Source organism: Oncorhynchus keta, unplaced genomic scaffold (assembly GCF_023373465.1).
Source record: "Oncorhynchus keta strain PuntledgeMale-10-30-2019 unplaced genomic scaffold, Oket_V2 Un_scaffold_5444_pilon_pilon, whole genome shotgun sequence".
Lineage (NCBI taxonomy): Eukaryota > Metazoa > Chordata > Actinopteri > Salmoniformes > Salmonidae > Oncorhynchus > Oncorhynchus keta.
In genome coordinates, this window is record NW_026290960.1 from 535,126 (window position 1) to 552,674 (window position 17,549).

At 45.0% G+C, this 17,549-nt stretch overlaps 2 protein-coding genes and 1 long non-coding RNA gene across 7 annotated transcripts; 2 read left to right on the forward strand and 1 right to left on the reverse strand.

The window, feature by feature from the left end:
* Positions 1-1,358: 1,358 nt before the first annotated feature.
* Positions 1,359-12,485, reverse strand: slc30a4 (solute carrier family 30 member 4). Of its 4 annotated transcripts, none has more exons than XM_052516809.1 (8): positions 12,348-12,485; positions 10,775-11,328; positions 9,820-9,966; positions 9,384-9,537; positions 5,736-5,964; positions 4,698-4,803; positions 3,880-4,014; positions 1,359-3,386 (listed from the first exon to the last, which is right to left on the reverse strand). In XM_052516809.1, the coding sequence occupies exons 2-8, from the start codon at positions 11,187-11,189 to the stop codon at positions 3,232-3,234; spliced, it is 1,341 nt and encodes a 446-aa protein (XP_052372769.1). In that variant the 5' UTR covers positions 11,190-11,328; positions 12,348-12,485; the 3' UTR covers positions 1,359-3,231. The 4 variants fall into 4 exon arrangements, 3 of the variants coding, with proteins under 3 accessions (XP_052372769.1, XP_052372770.1, XP_052372771.1); XM_052516810.1 differs by lacking the exon at positions 12,348-12,485 and adding an exon at positions 11,916-12,061; XM_052516811.1 differs by lacking the exon at positions 12,348-12,485 and adding an exon at positions 11,632-11,971.
* Positions 4,810-5,729, forward strand: LOC127929157 (uncharacterized). Its single transcript, XR_008133473.1, has 3 exons — positions 4,810-5,151; positions 5,192-5,347; positions 5,387-5,729. It is a non-coding gene; the product is annotated as an uncharacterized LOC127929157 (long non-coding RNA).
* bloc1s6 (biogenesis of lysosomal organelles complex-1, subunit 6, pallidin) lies at positions 12,045-15,486 on the forward strand. 2 transcript variants are annotated; one of them, XM_035768606.2, is made up of 6 exons: positions 12,045-12,133; positions 13,085-13,185; positions 13,879-14,059; positions 14,401-14,488; positions 14,640-14,726; positions 14,955-15,486. In XM_035768606.2, exons 2-6 carry the CDS (start codon positions 13,113-13,115, stop codon positions 15,072-15,074), a joined length of 549 nt encoding a protein of 182 aa, XP_035624499.1. In that variant the 5' UTR covers positions 12,045-12,133; positions 13,085-13,112; the 3' UTR covers positions 15,075-15,486. The 2 variants fall into 2 exon arrangements, with proteins under 2 accessions (XP_035624499.1, XP_052372772.1); XM_052516812.1 differs by lacking the exon at positions 14,955-15,486 and having other exon boundaries at positions 14,618-14,726.
* The last annotated feature ends 2,063 nt before the right edge of the window (positions 15,487-17,549 follow it).

The window sequence follows — 17,549 nt, forward strand, 5'->3', positions numbered from 1 at the left end:
CCTATGCTTCCTGGCTGATGTTTTGGTCACTTTTGAATGCTGGCGGTGCTTTTACTCTAGTGGTAGCATGAGATGGAGTCTACAACCCACACAAGTGGCTCAGGTAGTGCAGCTCATCCAGGATGGCACATCAATGCGAGATGTGGCAAGAAGGTTTGCTGTGTCTGTCAGCGTAGTGTCCAGAGCATGGAGGCGCTACCAGGAGACAGGCCAGTACATCAGGAGACGTGGAGGGCAACAACCCAGCAGCAGGACCGCTACCTCCGCCTTTGTGCAAGGAGCAGTGCCAGAGCCCTGCAAAATGACCTCCAGCAGGCCACAAATGTGCATGTGTCTGCTCAAACGGTCAAAAACAGACTGAGGGTCCGACGTCCACAGGTGGGGGTTGTGCTTACAGCCCAACACCGTGCAGGACGTTTGGCATTTGCCGGAGAACACCAAGATTGGCAAATTCGCCACTGGTGCCCTGTGCTCTTCACAGATAAAAGCAGGTTCACACTGAGCAGATGTGACAGTCTGGAGACGCCATGGAGAACGTTCTGCTGCCTGCAACATCCTCAGCATTACCGGTATGGCAGTCGTGGGGTGGCATTTCTTTGGGGGGGGGGGCCCGCACAGCCCTCCATGTGCTCGCCAGAGGTAGCCTGACTGCCATTAGGTACCGAGATGAGATCCTCAGACCCCTTGTGAGACCATATGCTGGTGTGGTTGGCCCTGGGTTCCTCCTACTGCAAGACCTCATGTGGCTGGAGTGTGTCAGCAGTTCCTGCAAGAGGAAGGTATTGATGCTATGGACTGGCCCGCCCGTTCCCCAGACCTGAATCCAATTGAGCACATCTGGGACATCATGTCTCGCACCACAGACTGTCCAGGAGTTGGCGGATGCTTTAGTCCAGGAGGAGATCCCTCAGGAGACCATCCGCCACCTCGTCAGGAGCATGCCCAGGCGTTGTAGGGAGGTCATACAGACTACTGAGCCTCATTTTGACTTGTTTTAAGGACATTACATCAAAGTTGGATCAGCCTGTAGTGTGGTTTTCCACTTTAATTTTGAGTGTCACTCCATGGGTTGATAAATTTGATATCCATTGATAATTTGTGTGATTTTGTTGTCAGCACATTCAACTATGTAAAGAAAAAAAGTATTTAATAAGAATATTTCATTCAGATCTAGGATGTGTTATTTCAGTGTTCCCTTTATTTTTTTGGATCAATGTATATTGGCTAACAGCCAATTTAAGAAGTTGGACAGTCATTTTAGCCAACACATGGCTAAGTCAAGGAAGTTTACCAGCAGCATCCAGTGTTAAATACCTCTAGTCCCCTTTAGAAGCAGAACAAAAACACAACTCTTTAGGTCGGTGTTCAAAGGAAGATATTTATTTCTAAATGTAACAGGTTCTTCATTCACATGTTTCCAGTCAATGTATCTGCCAGTTGAGTAAAGGGAAGTGTGAGTGAGACTCACAGGTCTCAGTCTAGTGATAAAGTGACTCAAAAGATTGATAACCATGCCTCATTTAAACAAACAGCTGATCATGTGATCAACAGGCAATACTGCATCCTGATTTTAAGGGAATAGAAGTCTAAGTTCTCATGCCCATATTAGTTTACCAATTAAAGTATGCCATTTGGGACGTATCCATACTTCGTTCTACGTAGTAGTACACAAGTGTGGATATTGGAGCAGAGCCTTAAGTGTTCAGGTTGAAGTAATGAATGTGCAAATCACTGAAACACTGGTGAGTGCTGCTGTAGAGCCAAACCTGACAATGTGATCGACCAAATACCTTTTAACATAAAATAAATCAAACAAGAGCAACACAAGGCAGGTAATGCATATATATATACTGATCTGCAGTCAGAGAAAATGTCATTTTAGTCTGTTCCAACCAACATGTTGATAAGCTTGGACAGGAAGACTGAGTGGTTTAAGGAACCAACCAAGACCTGAAGACACAATGCCAAATGTATTTATATACCCACACAATGACTGAATTATGCATATTATCAATATTGGCATCTCACAGCCCTCAATGGTTATGAAATAATACTGCATTTCTGAAATGTTGACAGAATCAATCTGATAAGCAAATAAAACTGTCTGATATTAACTAGAAGCAGTAGTCATGCATTTCCCTACTACAGTATTAAACATTATTCAAAGTCAGTTTCATTGTCAGTTTCCTGATTTCAGCTAGAATAAGTTAACTGTTAAAGAAACAAGTAAGATAAACAAAAAGAGTGTGGTCAGAACTCTACACATAAAAACACATCCTCTGTCTACTGGTTCAACACGGTCAGTAAAGGAGAAGGCAATATGGCCACGATCATCAGATCAATAATACAATCAGATGTATGGATTAACCTTTTAGAGACGGCCTGGGCCTCATCTCTGGCTGTGCCTGAAAACGTTACTAGTTGCCCCCCCCCCCCCTCAATTCCTCTCAAAGCTCATTGGAGGTGGTCATCACAGGGTAGTTAGTACCTTGGATCCTCTCCGCCAATTAACTTTGAGGAGTTGAGGAAACAAAGACAGCGGGAGAAAGGATTGGACCGCTAGTAACATTTTCAGACACAGCCTCATATCAACCTAGTCAAACACCGATACAGGCCTCTCCGCTACAAGACCAAGACTAACTTCAGATAATCACAGTTAACTTGCATTGGCGTGCATATACAGGTGCATATCTCATGTTAGGATTGGTCCTTAACAGGTCAGAGTAGATCCCAGTGGTTCTACCATGTGAGGAGAGGATGACAGACACAGTGAATCTGAGGTTCCTCCCCCCGGACCTTCTCCTCCGATGTGTTAAGGATGCGGCAAGAAGAGAGGATGCAAGGAATCAAAGAAATAGAATTGAGATGAGCCCACAGAGACACATTCCCTGTTGTCACCCCACTGGAACAATAGAACACCTACAGTGAAAGTATAGAGTGCTCAAACAAACACATTAACACAGTTCAATTATAGAAGCACCAAAAAAAGAGGAATAATGTTAAACATTTACAGGCTTTAATGGTGATTATTATAGATCTTTTGTTGAAAAGTTAAGATTTGTTCAACCCCTCTTCAGAAAACTTTGCAACAGCCCAGGAGGAATCAGCTGTCCTTTAAAAATAAAATGTGCATCTGACTGTCAGTCCGAATATCCTGGCAATGGCATAGACCAGTTCACTACGCTTTGGCACCAGTCTGGTTTAACGTCCTCAGACGGTCTTTAATTCAGGCTATGCAGTGGACTCTCGGCAGTGTGTACAGGTGCGTGTAGCCCTGTTTCTGTGTGTCTGGACCTGTACGGTGCACCTGGTCAGGCCGTAGGTGTGGATCAACAGGTGTCTGGCCTTGGCCTGCACGTCCTCCCACGCACTGGCACTAGAGGGCGCTAGAAGCACAATGCACAGAAATAGGTTAGGACACTGGCTCTTCATTTATCTTTCCTCGATTCCTCACATCCTCGACGCCTCCTTGTTAAAATCCATTGGAGAAGTAGGTCCGAGGGGGAAGGACCTTGGAATTCCAACAGTTGAGAAGGGTCAAGGACATAGGATGTGAAGAATGTGCACCCCTTTAGTCCCCCAGGACTCCCGAGTGGCGCAGCGTTCTAAGACACTGCATCTCAGTGCTAGAGGCATCACTACAGGCCCTGGTTCAATTCCAGGCTGAATCACAATCAGCTGTGATTGAGAGTCCCATAGGACAGCGCACAATTGGCTCAGCATCATTGTAAATAAGAATTTATTCTTAACTGACTTGCCTAGTTAAATAAAAATCACAGACTAATTGAGATACAACCAGTGTAGAGTTCCTAAACCCATCAACAGAATGAACGTCACATGCACAACTAACAAAAGGAGAGGAAGTCAAAGGTCACTCACAGAGCCGCAGGTGTGCGAGGGCGGTGGTCTTGTCGCCGGTTAATGCCCAGACGTTGAGCTCGTCAACTGATTGGACGTCCTCCAACTTCAGAAGGTCTTCTCTGATTCGCTGAACGTCCACATGCCTGGGTGCCCCTAACAGCAACACACACTTTCAGTTTCATGAAACTCAGAACGTTAACATTGTTTCTCTCTAACGAGTCTTGATGCCATGTACTGTAAGTTGATAGTTTCATAGCATGAGAACAATCTACTATTATTTAAACATTATGGGACATTTTTACAGCTCCAGATTAGACAATTGAAAGTTTAGGTGCAGGACTGTATATTAAAGCAGCTCTATATAATCATGGTTAGAGTTCATGGCAGTTTCAGACAGGAAGTAAATAGAATAAGCATCTGTTCTGATAGATCTGTCTGGTTAACAAAGAGCAAAAATATGCAGTTTATCTCTGTCCCTCCAGGACATTATGGATTGATCTAGAGCAGCAGTTCCTATTCCTGATACTGGGGACACAAAGGGTCCTAGCAAACCAAAGGCTTGATAAACTAAAATGTGCCCCCCTTTATGCCCCCAAGACCAGGACTGAGAACCACTGATCTAAATCACATACAGTACACAGGTTAATACACTGGTTCCCAACTCCAGTTTTGTTGTAGCTCCAGACAAACACCTGATTCAACTAATCATCATCCCCTCAATGAGTTGAATCAGGTGAGTTTGTCCGGGGCTACAACAATATTTGCTGTTGGGGGGACTGGAGGAGGGAAACACTGGGCTAATATATGAACTGTAATATGTGTAGCCGTGGTCTCACCCTCGAGGATGATGACTCCCGTGTCTCGTATGATGCGTATCGTTGTGAATAGCACCAGGATAGAGAAGATGTAGGTACAGATGGGGTCCGCCAGCTTGTACTCTGGCTGGGGGGCAATGGTCAGGTCAATCTAACAGCTTGGTCTTTAGGCTCAAACTGAAGGAAACAGACAAACAGTTCCTTTCTATGTGGACTCGTCCAATAAGGCAGCGTTTCCCAAACTCGGTCCTAGGGCTCCCCCTGGGTACAGGTTTAGGATTTTGCCGTAGCACGACACAGCTGATTCAAATAACCAACTCCTCATCAAGCTTTGATGATTTGAATCAGTTGTACAAAACCAAAACGTGCTCCCAAGGGGGGCCCCAGGCCCGTAGGTACAAAACGTGCTCCCAAAGGGGGGCCCCAGGCCCGTAGGTACAAAACGTGCTCCCAAAGGGGGGCCCCAGGCCCGTAGGTACAAAACATGCTCCCAAAGGGGGGCCCCAGGCCCGTAGGTACAAAACGTGCTCCCAAGGGGGGCCCCAGGCCCGTAGGTACAAAACGTGCTCCCAAGGGGGGCCCCAGGCCCGTAGGTACAAAACGTGCTCCCAAGGGGGGCCCCAGGCCCGTAGGTACAAAACGTGCTCCCAAGGGGGGCCCCAGGCCCGTAGGTACAAAACGTGCTCCCAAGGGGGGCCCCAGGCCCATAGGTACAAAACGTGCTCCCAAGGGGGGCCCCAGGCCCGTAGGTACAAAACGTGCTCCCAAGAGGGGCCCCAGGCCCGTAGGTACAAAACGTGCTCCCAAGGGGGGCCCCAGGCCCGTAGGTACAAAACGTGCTCCCAAGGGGGGCCCCAGGACCGTAGGTACAAAACATGCTCCCAAGGGGGGCCCCAGCACAGAGTTTGGGAAACCCTGCAATAAGAAACTAAATGTGCGTTTACCATTGCATGGACTAATGAACACAACCCTGACCCGACCAAGCAAGCCCTTAAACCATCCCATTCAGCCCTTCAACATTAAACAGTTCCTGCTCCCAGGTCAGACGTTGCAGCCTACCTTGAAGCGTACGATGTAGGCAGCTATGAGGACCCCTATACTCTGGACCAGGTCTCCCAGTGCATGGATGAAGGCTGCCCTGACCGCCAGGCTGCCCTGGGGCCCCTGGGCTGGGGGTCCATCGTGACTGTGGCCGTGTGAGGGTGGAGGGGGAACCCCGTGTGAGTGACCATGACCCCCGTGGGAGTGGAGGTGACCGTTACCTGTCTGGTTCAGGAGGAAACCCATACTATATAAATAATTATGAGAGAGAGAGGAGAGAGAGAGAGATCAGTTTAACTTCTGGTGGCCGTTTATATACTACTACGTTTAATCATTACTATACATGATTGAGGCTACACTATCAATCATCTACACTTTACACACGGCACGCAACATTTTTTAAAAACCTTTATTCATACAGGTTTTTCCTCATTGAGTTAACATCTTTTAAAGAGAGACCTGGTCCAATAGCAGCAGGGGGAACAACATTTCAGACAACTTGCATACACTAACACTACATTAAAACAAACCTATACACAAACACACACACACACACAGTACAATGATATTATGTAAAAATAAAAATAATGACTAAAAACAGCTGTCCTAAACAATTACACTGATATTTACATGGAACAGGTGTTGAAACTCCACCAACATGACTAGATCAAATGTTTAGGAGAGAGAGTCAGGACCACGGAGCTGAGTAGCTAAAACTATTTCTACCATGACCGGTTCTAATTCTTGGTACTGTTAAAAGCGAATGGGACCGTAATTTATATTTATTTACTGACATGATAAAAAAGTGGCATTTTACCCAGTATGGCCTCATAAATTAGTGTATACCAGTGTTTAAGCCTACGCAAGGTCAATGACGACCAGCCAACACCACTGTTGAGATCAATGTGTTAGACGTTTTTGATTTGTAAGGAACCTGAGGACCACATGATATACTGAATCAAGTGCTCTCAGGGTAGTGGTTGAGGCCTGCATATATAGAACACCACTCAAATCTAAAACCGGCATTAATGTACATCGTACCAGCTCCCTTCTGGCCTCCAAAGAAAAACAAGACTTATGCCGGTAATAAAAACATTCTCAGCTTGAACTTCCTTATCAAGTTCTCCACATGAACAGTGAAGCTCAGCTTGTCACCATCCCACACATTTGTACACTGACTTGCTCTATAGTATGTCCAGCCAATGTAGCAATGACATGATTGGTAACATGCCTGGCATTTGAAAATACCATCCATTTTGTTTTACCCGGATTCAGAACCAGCTTTAAAATCATACAGATTCTGTTGTATGATGTTACATGCTCTTCAGGCATTCTCAAAAGCTAAATATACACTACAACCACTTGAATAAAGAACAGTATCATCTGCATAAAAATGAGCATCCGCTGTTTCAATATGATCCCCAATGTTGTTCATTTACAAAATGAACAGTGAGCCCAAAGGTAGACCCTTGTGGAACACCTGAGCACAACTCTATGAACAACCATCCACCATTACACATTGTGTACAATTTGATAGGTAATTTATAAACCAATCTAGAGCATGACCAGTAACTCCAAAACAACATGTTCCACGGTGTCAAATTCCTTCGACAAATTATTAGACACACAATGTAACTTCTTATCAAGAGAAGTGGATGTCATTTAAAACCTTCATTGTTACTGAAAAAGAGCTGTGGCCAGACTTAAAGCCTGATTGCATTCAGCACACGACACGTTCATCAACACGCCACGCTTATCACACTACAGTCGTGACCAAAACTTGAGAATGACACAAATATTAATTTCCACAAATTTTGCTGCTTCAGTGTCTTTAGATATTTTTGTCAGACGTTACTATGGAATACTGAAGTATAATTACAAGCATTTCATATGTGTCAAAGGCTTTTATTGACAATTACATGAAGTTGATGCAAAGAGTCCTGGCATGCTGTCAATTAACTTCTGGGCCACTGATGGCAGCCCATTCTTGCATAATCAATGCTTGGAGTTTGTCAGAATTTGTGGGTTTTTGTTTGTCCACCCACCTCTTGAGGATTGACCACAAATTCAATGGGATTAAGGTCTGGGGAGTTTCCTGGCCATGGACCCAAAATATTGATGTTTTGTTCCCCGAGCCACTTAGTTATCACTTTTGCCTTATGGCAAGGTGCTCCATCATGCTGGAAAAGGCATTGTTTGTCACAAAACTGTTCCTGGATGGTTGGGAGAAGTTGCTCTCGGAGGATGTGCTGGTACCATTCTTTATTCATGGCTGTGTTCTAGGCAGAATTGTGAGTGAGCCCACTCCCTTGGCTGAGAATCAACCCCACACATGAATAGTCTCAGGAAGCTTTACTGTTGGCATGACACAGGTCTGATGGTAGCACTCACCTCGTCTTCTCCGGACAAGCTTTTTTCCAGATGCCCCAAACAATCGGGAAGGGGGATTCAGAGAAAATGACGTTAACCCAATCCTCAGCAGTCCAATCCATGTACTTTTTGCAGAATATCAGTCTGTCCCTGATGTTTTTCCTGGAGAGAAGTGGCTTCTTTGCTGCTCTTCTTGACACCAGGCCATCCTCCAAAAGTCTTCGCCTCACTGTGCGTGCAGATGCACTCACACCTGCCTGCTGCCATTCCTGAGCAAGCTCTGTACTGGTGGTGCCCCGATCCCGCAGCTGAATCAACTTCAGGAGTCCTGGTCCTGGTGCTTTCTGGACTTCTTGGGCGCCTGAAGCCTTCTGCACAACAATTGAACCGCTCTCCTTGAAGTTCTTGATGAGCCGATAAATGGTTGAATTAGGTGCAATCTTACTGGCAGCAATATCCTTGCCTGTGAAGCCCTTTTTGTGCAAATCAATGATGACCGCACGTGTTTCCTTGCAGGTAACCATGATTGACAGAGGAAGAACAATGATTCCAAGCACCACCCTCCTTTTGAAGCTTCCAGTCTGTTATTCGAACTCAATCAGCATGACAGAGTGATCTCCAGCCTTGTCCTCGTCAACACTCACATCTGTGTTAACAAGAGAATCACTGACATGTCAACTGGTCCTTTTGTGACAGGGCTGAAATGCAGTGGAAATGTTTTTTGGGGATTTAGTTCATTTGCATGGCAAAGAGAGACTTTGCAATTCATCTGATCACTCATAACATTCTGGATTGTATGCAAATTGCTATCATACAAACTGAGGCAGCAGACTGTGAAAATTAATATTTGTGTCATTCAACTTTTGGCCACGACTGTACACACTACACGCTTATCTACACACGCCATGCTTATCACACTACGCGCTCATCAACACTACACACCGCACTTATCAACAACACTCTACACACGCCACGCTCTAAACAAGTGAGTCACACAATAGAAAAGTAATTTAGCTCCAGTAGTGTGGAGTGGAGACGAGAAGACCTTTGGACTGCAGTAGTTTATGACATGTCATCATACACTGACTGGATCTTTTACAGCCAGACACACTGCTGTCCTTGGCTGGAGACAAGGAAGCTTTATCATTCATTCAGTCTAACTGGAATCAGGAATCCCTCCCTCCTCCCCACTGTCAGGGCAGATGAGCTGATGAGTGTTCTGGTGCATAATGACTGCTCTCTCTGTGTGAGACAATGCATGCGTGTGCATGCAGGTGTGTGTACTCAGCTACTCACACTAGGTTGACAGCCACCCCCACAGCTGCAGTGATGAGCATGGCATCTCCGTTGATTTCAAAGTCCTGACTGACAGTTCTCTGCACCGCCTCGTTCAACAACACCCCCGTTAGGATGTAGATGAGTAACACACTGATACCGGCTGAGACCACCTCTATGGGGGGTAGAGACACAGACCAAATAATGTACCGACACGTTTATACTGGACATCTGAATGTAATATGTTAACAGTTTACTGTCTGCATCTATTAAAACAGGAGGCTCTGAAACAGTAGTAACCTCTGAGCTTCTCAATCACAAAGTCACTTTCCTTACACAGTCTGAGGAGTGAAACAGGATACAAGATCAAAACACTGCTGACCTCACATTCCATCTCAAAATTAAGATACATCTAGAAAGTTGTGTTTATGGAACAAGAGGAGTAATAGTAATGTACCTAGGCGATGCAGTCCGAAGGTGAATCTGTTGGTGGGTGGTTTAGCAGAAAGCCACAGTGCCAGCAGAGACACCACTATCCCAATCAGGTCAGTTAACATGTGGAGAGCATCAGTCATTATGGCCAGACTGTTAGCTACATAACCACCTAGAGACATTACAAATACATTATCGGCAACACATTTTCACTTAGGGCCCCCAAAAGGCTAGGGCCTATGACTGCACATGTGGGTATGGATGGAACTGGGTACGTAGACCTGAGAGCCACTGCTGCCCCTCATGATGAGTTCAGATTGTGGCCCCACCCCATCAAAGTTGCCTATCCATGACCTACATTATAACCTGCTAATACATTAGGCTACATAGACAGCTGTTAGTTCATTCAAAACTGGCATTTTTCAGAACATAATCAAACACATTACATTTCTCATCTTAGGTGTGTGTGTGTGAATTGTTATAGCAGCAGGTGATTGTACAGATGCATGTATGCTAATATCACCATGTGTTGAGCATTCCTCCACTCTTCACCTGGGGCCAGGTATGAGGGGGGACAGGTATGCCCGACTAAGACTACAGATCCAATCACAACGTTGATGTGGGAGATGTAGGATCTGAAAAGAAACTAACTGAGTAGTCTACAGCTGTCCCCAGCCCTGGTCCTGGAGAGCGTACACTGTGCAGGCTTCAGTTTCAGCCCATCACTAAACACTTAATTCATCTAATAAAAGGTGTTGATGATTAGTTGGTTAGTGGAATCAGGTGTGCTCTAGCTCGTGAGTAGGTCTACTCAGGCCACTTCAGATTGGAACTTGGAAGTCAATACTCCAAACATCATACCAAATTGATTTGATTGGAACTTGAAGGCCACAGCTTTAACCTCACAGTACTAACAGTGTATAATGAGAGTCTGTAGTCAGTACTGTAACAGACTAGTGTAGTGTGTTTTGTTTGCTCACCTATCAGTTCTCCAATCATGAAGAGGAAATACAACACAGAGGCACACGCCAACTTCTTCATCACTCTCCTCCGTTTAACCCCCTCTCTCTTCCTCGTGCAGCTCTCACACTGCGACCGGTCCATGTTGACACCGGTGCTCCCCAAACTCCCCGAGGACGAGTCCAGCAGCGAGTCGTCATCATCCACCACCACCACTGTGTTCACCGAGACGCCGTTCGACGGTGCCCCTGCTGCGTAGTCCTCCATCTCACCGGAAACCACCACTTTGAGTTTGTTGAACTTGGGCGCCTCATCCTCCGCGAGCTCGTCCCCAGAGAGGTCAAAGGGGACCGTGTCGCTCAGGTCCCAGTCCTCAGGCTCCTTCCTAAAGGCGGACCGCACCTTGCTCATGAAGCTCGCACCACCTGACATCATTAATGCCAATTGTTGACAGTTCAGGAGCTGTTAACTTTCAATAATGCCGGTCCGAGCTTGGTGTGCTTCTCTCCAATGTCACCGTCTTATAAAGTGAATCAGAGGTTGTGGCTGTAACGTTACATCGGTGTTGACACACCTGAAACGTGGAAATCATTCATCACTAGCAGAAAGAAAAAACGTCCTATCGTTACTTAGAACACACCCAGTGTCTGTTAAAACGACACAGTAGAAGAAAGATACTTGATTTTTTTTTTTTAAATGTAATATCTAACTGCACAACAGGTTGACATTTGTAAGTATGTTTCGATCCTCCGTGTAACAGAATATTCCGAGGTGGACATTGATTTAAGGTAGCCTACATATTCAATATTTCATGCACTGAAAACGATAACTATTCCATTTCAGAGAATTCTAATGATTCAATTGGGGATAACAGCACCTCCAACAGAAAAGCACACAATGACTCCACACTCGGCTGAATCAAAATAGCTTGCTAGTTGTCTGCATGCAAATTCCTCGTTGTCATTAAAGAAATTAACGTTGAAAACATCTTGTTGACTACACTATGTCTGGCAACAACTAGCCGGTCCAACAAATCGATTCACCATTGACAGAAGAGGGAGAGGCTTGATTGGTTATCCAAGCGAGCTCGGAGACTCGATTTCTGTTTTTAACTGAGCTGAAAACATCACATTCCTCTTACAACATTAGCGCTAAAATTACCGATCGTCAGCCTTTTCTAGGGGAGACCATTTCCTCACTGTGATTGTATTCAAAACCATTTCTCTAACATCAACATCGCACTGTTAATAGTTTGAGAAACAAGTAATCAAGCTAAATTCGTTCAAACAGGAAGTTCAAACAGTCACATGAGTGACGCCCTGTCTGTCACATGATGTTTTCCAGACGTTGCCATTCTTGATGGAGAGCTCATTTCAAAGGTAAAGTGTTCAAAATGATCTGTATATTTTACAATATAACATGATTGCCTCCATTTGGAATGACTTGAATGTGTTTTGCTGCCTTAGCTAACTGTAGAGTAGACAGCATTTCTAGATTAATTTAGAATGACATAGCTAGCTAACATAGCCAGGCACCATAGCACTCTCCTAGACGTGCTGATATCAAACTAGCTAGCTACTATTTGATTGATACCTGGTTGTGTTGTCTGAGTCAAGCATTCATTTACAAAGGACATTCAGCCAGGGCTTTCCAATCCTCCCCTGGATAGCTACTGGCTTTTCAGGCATTTGCTCCAGCCCTACTGTAACACACCTGCATCTACTAATCACCTTTGATCAGCTGAATCAGGCGTTTTAGAGCAGGGCTGGAATAAAAGTCTGCACACTTTTTCCAAGAGGAAGTGGGTTTGCAAACCCTCAGTAGGTTCAAGGGTCCAAGTGGCTATCATATCCAGTGTTTCCCTTATATTAATTTAGCAGTGGTGGGGCACCATTTAAAAAAAAAACAAGTTAACTTTTAAAAGTTCATATTGTGTTAACTCCTACCCAAATAATGTTGTTGACTCATCCTATACTTGTATTTGCATAAAATAAAAAACCCATCTTAAACTTTTTTTAAATGCTTGCTATTTTGTCATGTAGTGTGATGTTATACTCCTCAGAGGGATGAGCTGGCCAATCAGTGGTCTAGAAGAGGATGAGCTGGACAATCAGCAGTCCACTTGCATTAATATTTTTAATAACCAGTATACGCCCACACCATCCCAACACAGAAAAGCTTTGTTGACATACTTAATTACAATTTTCTTGGAAGGAAAACTATTTCACTGATATTGTAAGTAAGTATAGGTCCTATTTCGTAGGAATCTGGAAACACCAGACACACCTCTAAACATGGCTAATTGTGCCGCTGCTGCTTGCTTTCTTTAGGCTGTAGAATCAGACAGTGACGAACAACATGGAGACAGAGGGGAGGGCAGATGAGAGTTCCTCGTCTCAGCGTGACCCTCCTCAGAACACTGGCAGCTACGGTAACTAGTAATGAGTTGCACATGCTTATCTCAACTCTGAATCAGACCCTTATGCCTGATTTGGACTACAGAACCAAACTGAACCAAGTTGAGAAGTACTGGGCTGGCCTGGTCACATATTCACAAGAGTTTCTGAAACCATGCTGGACAAGACATTGTGAAAATGAAATATTGGAGCCAGGACAGTACGGTTCGTGTCTAACCCAGAGTGTGAATCAGTCACTTTTCAGTGCTTTTCCACTGGCAGGCTTTGCACTAGTTTTTGGTCCAAAGATGTTTATTATAATAATAAAATAATTTGGTGTATGCTTACCTTATATTTGTCTTATTGGAATTGGAAATGTGTTCTTTGTACATCTTTGTATATCCCCCTCTCCCTGAGATACTCTGAGTGTGAGATCACGGTCAGGGTCTGCCATTATCAACGGCGGCCCTGGAGCAATTAGGGTTAAGAGCAATTAGGGTTTTTAACCCGTTTTTAACACGTTGATTCGAACTAGAGACCTTTTGGTTACTGGCCCAACACTCTTAACCGCTAGGCTACCTGCCACCTCCAAGACCTGTCCCAAAAAAGCCCCAAAAAGTCTAGGGCCATGGACCTACCCTGACATGAGGTCAGACTGAAGGGAGTGGGACTGGTCTTTCTACATATGACCGGTTAGAATTGTCAGTGTGTTTGTTATTGCCCCTCAGAATTCAGCCTGACTCCCCAGGACTCTCGGCCTACAGAGGACTCCCAGCCTGCAGAGAAATCAGTCCCTATTGAAGAGCCCATTGTAGTGGACAGAAAGGCCATAGAGAAACTGACAGAAGGCCTGCTCTCTCATTACCTGCCTGACCTCTACAGCTCCAAACAGGCTCTGTTGGAACTTAAGTTAGTATTCAAATCACATCAGACATTAAAACAAACCCTTGGGTTGCATCCCAAACAGAACTGTATTTCCTTTAAGGTGCACTATTTTTGACCAGGGCCCATAGGGTAGTGCAATATGAAGGGAATAGGGTGCCATTTGGGATGCACTTCTTTTTTCCTCTAGTCCAGTTTCATCTTTCACTTTTAGTTTATTAGGAGGATAATGATAATTCACAGATCACGTCTGAATTAGATTCTACTTTACAAGTTAGTTAGTATTCTCTGTTCCTGTTACAGGTGTTGTGGTGTGTGACTGTCATGTGTTTGTGGCTCTTATGTTCCTCTCCTTTCCTCTTGACCAGTCAAAACCAAGTCATCCTGCTGGACACACTGGACCAAGAAGTCACCAAATTCAGAGAGTGCAACTCCCTACTGGATCTAAACTCACTGGTACGTCTCTGTCTGTCGCGCTGTCTGTCGCGCTGTCTGTCGCGCTGTCTGTCGCGCTGTCTGTTGTTTCAAACATACATAGCATCTGAAGAGAATTCTTTCATTGTCCACCTGTCCTGCTCCCTGTAGGACTGATGGATGTTTGTTTCAGTTCACAGAAGCCAAGTTTTATCACGGTAAACTGGTGAACATACGTAAAGACATGATCATGCTGCACGAGAAGACAACTAAACTAAAGGTGGGTGAATGTTTCTTTTTCCCCCCATAATGGACTATTGTTGCTTAGCTATTGCTCACCACATAATTTCTCCTCCACCTCCTCCATGCATTCTCTCATTTTCTATGGTAGCAGTTGATAAGAAATGGTTGTTTTAAATGTAAACTTAAATTTGAAATGACTGACATTGAATTGAATGGGAAACTGTGATGAAATGTTTTTTTCAACAATTTGTCTCTCTGTCTCCAGAAAAGAGCGTTGAAACTGCAGCAGCAGAGACAGAAGGAGGCGATGGAGAAAGAACAACAGAGAGAGAAGGAGCTGGAGAGAGAGAGGCAGCTGATTGCCAAACCTGCCCAGAGAACATAGAACCTTCCATGAACTCTGTCCTAACTCTGTCACTGCCAACTATACCATAGAGCCAATGACGGGGGATGCATCACACATGTCGAGGGCTCCGATCCTGACCCCATCTCTGGTTGTTGAACAGTAGACCAACTCTATTCCTCAAGATGACACAGTTCATCCATGGTTGTTGTCAGAAAGTCAGACATGATTTGGTCTATTGTATGCAGAGGTGTTAGGACAAGTACTGCTTGTAGGTAGTTTTATATTCAGAGGTGTCAAGACGATTACTGCTCCTTGTTAGTTTTTGTGGCCAATCATGCTGTTTAGATCAGAAACAGCACACGCCAGCAGTCATTATTCCTCACTTCCTCCGAAATGGCTGTAATAATAGAGATGTCTGAGGTGAATAAAAGAGAAGAGCAGATGAAGTCAATCAGAATCAATCTGGTTTAATACAAGTTGTAAAAGAGAGACTCCTCCAGCACAGAAGCAGAGAAAACGTCTCTAACCCGTTTCTCTAAGTGTGTTTTGAGTAAGTTTGAGGGGTGAATGCAGCATATGGGGATGTGTGAAACTTCCTCCTCAGCATGAAGTGTCCCCACTAAGACACTTCAGAATGGCTCTCACCTGTGCTAGCAAAGCAGAGGTCCTGGGGTTCCAGCTGAATTAGGAGGAAGCAGTACTCACTAAGACACTTCAGAATGGCTCTCACCTGTGCTAGCAAAGCAGAGGTCCTGGGGTTCCAGCTGAATTAGAAGGAAGCAGTACTCACTAAGACACTTCAGAATGGCTCTCACCTGTGCTAGCAAAGCAGAGGTCCTGGGGTTCCAGCTGAATTAGGAGGAAGCAGTACTCACTAAGACACTTCAGAATGGCTCTCACCTGTGCTAGCAAAGCAGAGGTCCTGGGGTTCCAGCTGAATTAGGAAGAAGCAGTACTCACTAAGACACTTCAGAATGGCTCTCACCTGTGCTAGCAAAGCAGAGGTCCTGAGGTTCCAGCTGAATTAGGAGGAAGCAGTACTCACTAAGACACTTCAGAATGGCTCTCACCTGTGCTAGCAAAGCAGAGGTCCTGGGGTTCCAGCTGAATTAGGAGGAAGCAGTACTCACTAAGACACTTCAGAATGGCTCTCACCTGTGCTAGCAAAGCAGAGGTCCTTGGGTTCCAGCTGAATTAGGAGGAAGCAGTACTCACTAAGACACTTCAGAATGGCTCTCACCTGTGCTAGCAAAGCAGAGGTCCTTGGGTTCCAGCTGAATTAGGAGGAAGCAGTACTCACTAAGGAAGCAGTGATCCTTTGCATAAGAAGGCCCTTATATTCTAATGTCACAGCACCAATGTTCTGTAAACACCAGCTGAGAAGCTTGTAGGGAGTCACAACATCAGCTGCTACAGAATCACAGTGTCACAGAATACAATAACAATCAGTGTCCTCCAGTCTGGCGTCCACCACTATCAACAGATATGAGAACAATCCATAACATTCAGTATCAAGTCTAGTGACCATCAACCCGTATCATGTGTATTACACAAAAGGAAAACATCTATTTTAAGCATTGTATTAATTGCTAACTAGCAACAATTAGCGCAATAACTGTAAGCCTGACAATGACTTCCAATCATTGTGCTAACGCTAGTTAGCATTGGTTCGCTAAAGTACCTCTATCTTCATACTGGACAAGTTCATCTGACTCCGGGGAAGTAGATAAAGTGCCTCGCTGCCAAACTCCCGAAGTATCCCTTTAAGTGAATATGCTGAATATGAGCTTTGTGCATCTTAAATTACAGTCCCCTGTTTTAGTCATTTGACATAGCCACCAAAAGTGTCATGCAAATTACCAAGAATCTCAATGCATTTTCAAATGTAACATTACTACACATTTCAAAGTGTGAAGATGCCCACAATTAACCTGTCATTCCACAATTAACCTGCCATTCCACGATTAACCTGCCATTGTCTGTTGACAGACAATGTCAACAGACCCACCAATGTCAACAGACCCACCAATGCCAACAGACCCACTAATGCCAACAGACCCACCAATGTCAACAGACCCACTAATGCCAACAGACCCACCAATGCCAACAGACCCACCAATGTCAACAGACCCACCAATGTCAGCAGACCCACCAATGCCACCCACCAATGCCAACAGACCCACCAATGTCAACAGACCCACCAATGCCAACATACCCACCAATGTCAACAGACCCACCAATGTCAACAGACCCACCAATGTCAACAGACCCACCAATGTCAACAGACCCACCAATGCCAACAGACCCACCAATGTCAGCAGACCCACCAATGCCAGACCCACCAACAACAGACCCACCAATGTCAGCAGACCCACCAATGTCAGCAGACCCAACAGACCCAATGCCAACAGACCCACCAATGCCAACAGACCCACCAATGCCAACAGACCCACCAATGCCAACAGACCCACCAATGCCAACAGACCCACCAAACAGACCCAACAGACCCCAATG

Coding starts and splice junctions, on each gene's coding strand:
- slc30a4 (XM_052516809.1), bottom strand. CDS start 11,189: ATGATGTCAGGTGGTGCGAGCTTCATGAGCAAGGTGCGGTCCGCCTTT. Junction 9,967..10,774: donor CATGATTGGAGAACTGATAG/GTGAGCAAACAA, acceptor TAATGTCTCTAG/GTGGTTATGTAGCTAACAGT. Junction 4,015..4,697: donor GGGAGTCATCATCCTCGAGG/GTGAGACCACGG, acceptor TGTTGCTGTTAG/GGGCACCCAGGCATGTGGAC.
- bloc1s6 (XM_035768606.2), top strand. CDS start 13,113: ATGGAGACAGAGGGGAGGGCAGATGAGAGTTCCTCGTCTCAGCGTGAC. Junction 14,060..14,400: donor CAGGCTCTGTTGGAACTTAA/GTTAGTATTCAA, acceptor CCTCTTGACCAG/TCAAAACCAAGTCATCCTGC. Junction 14,489..14,639: donor TACTGGATCTAAACTCACTG/GTACGTCTCTGT, acceptor TGTTTGTTTCAG/TTCACAGAAGCCAAGTTTTA.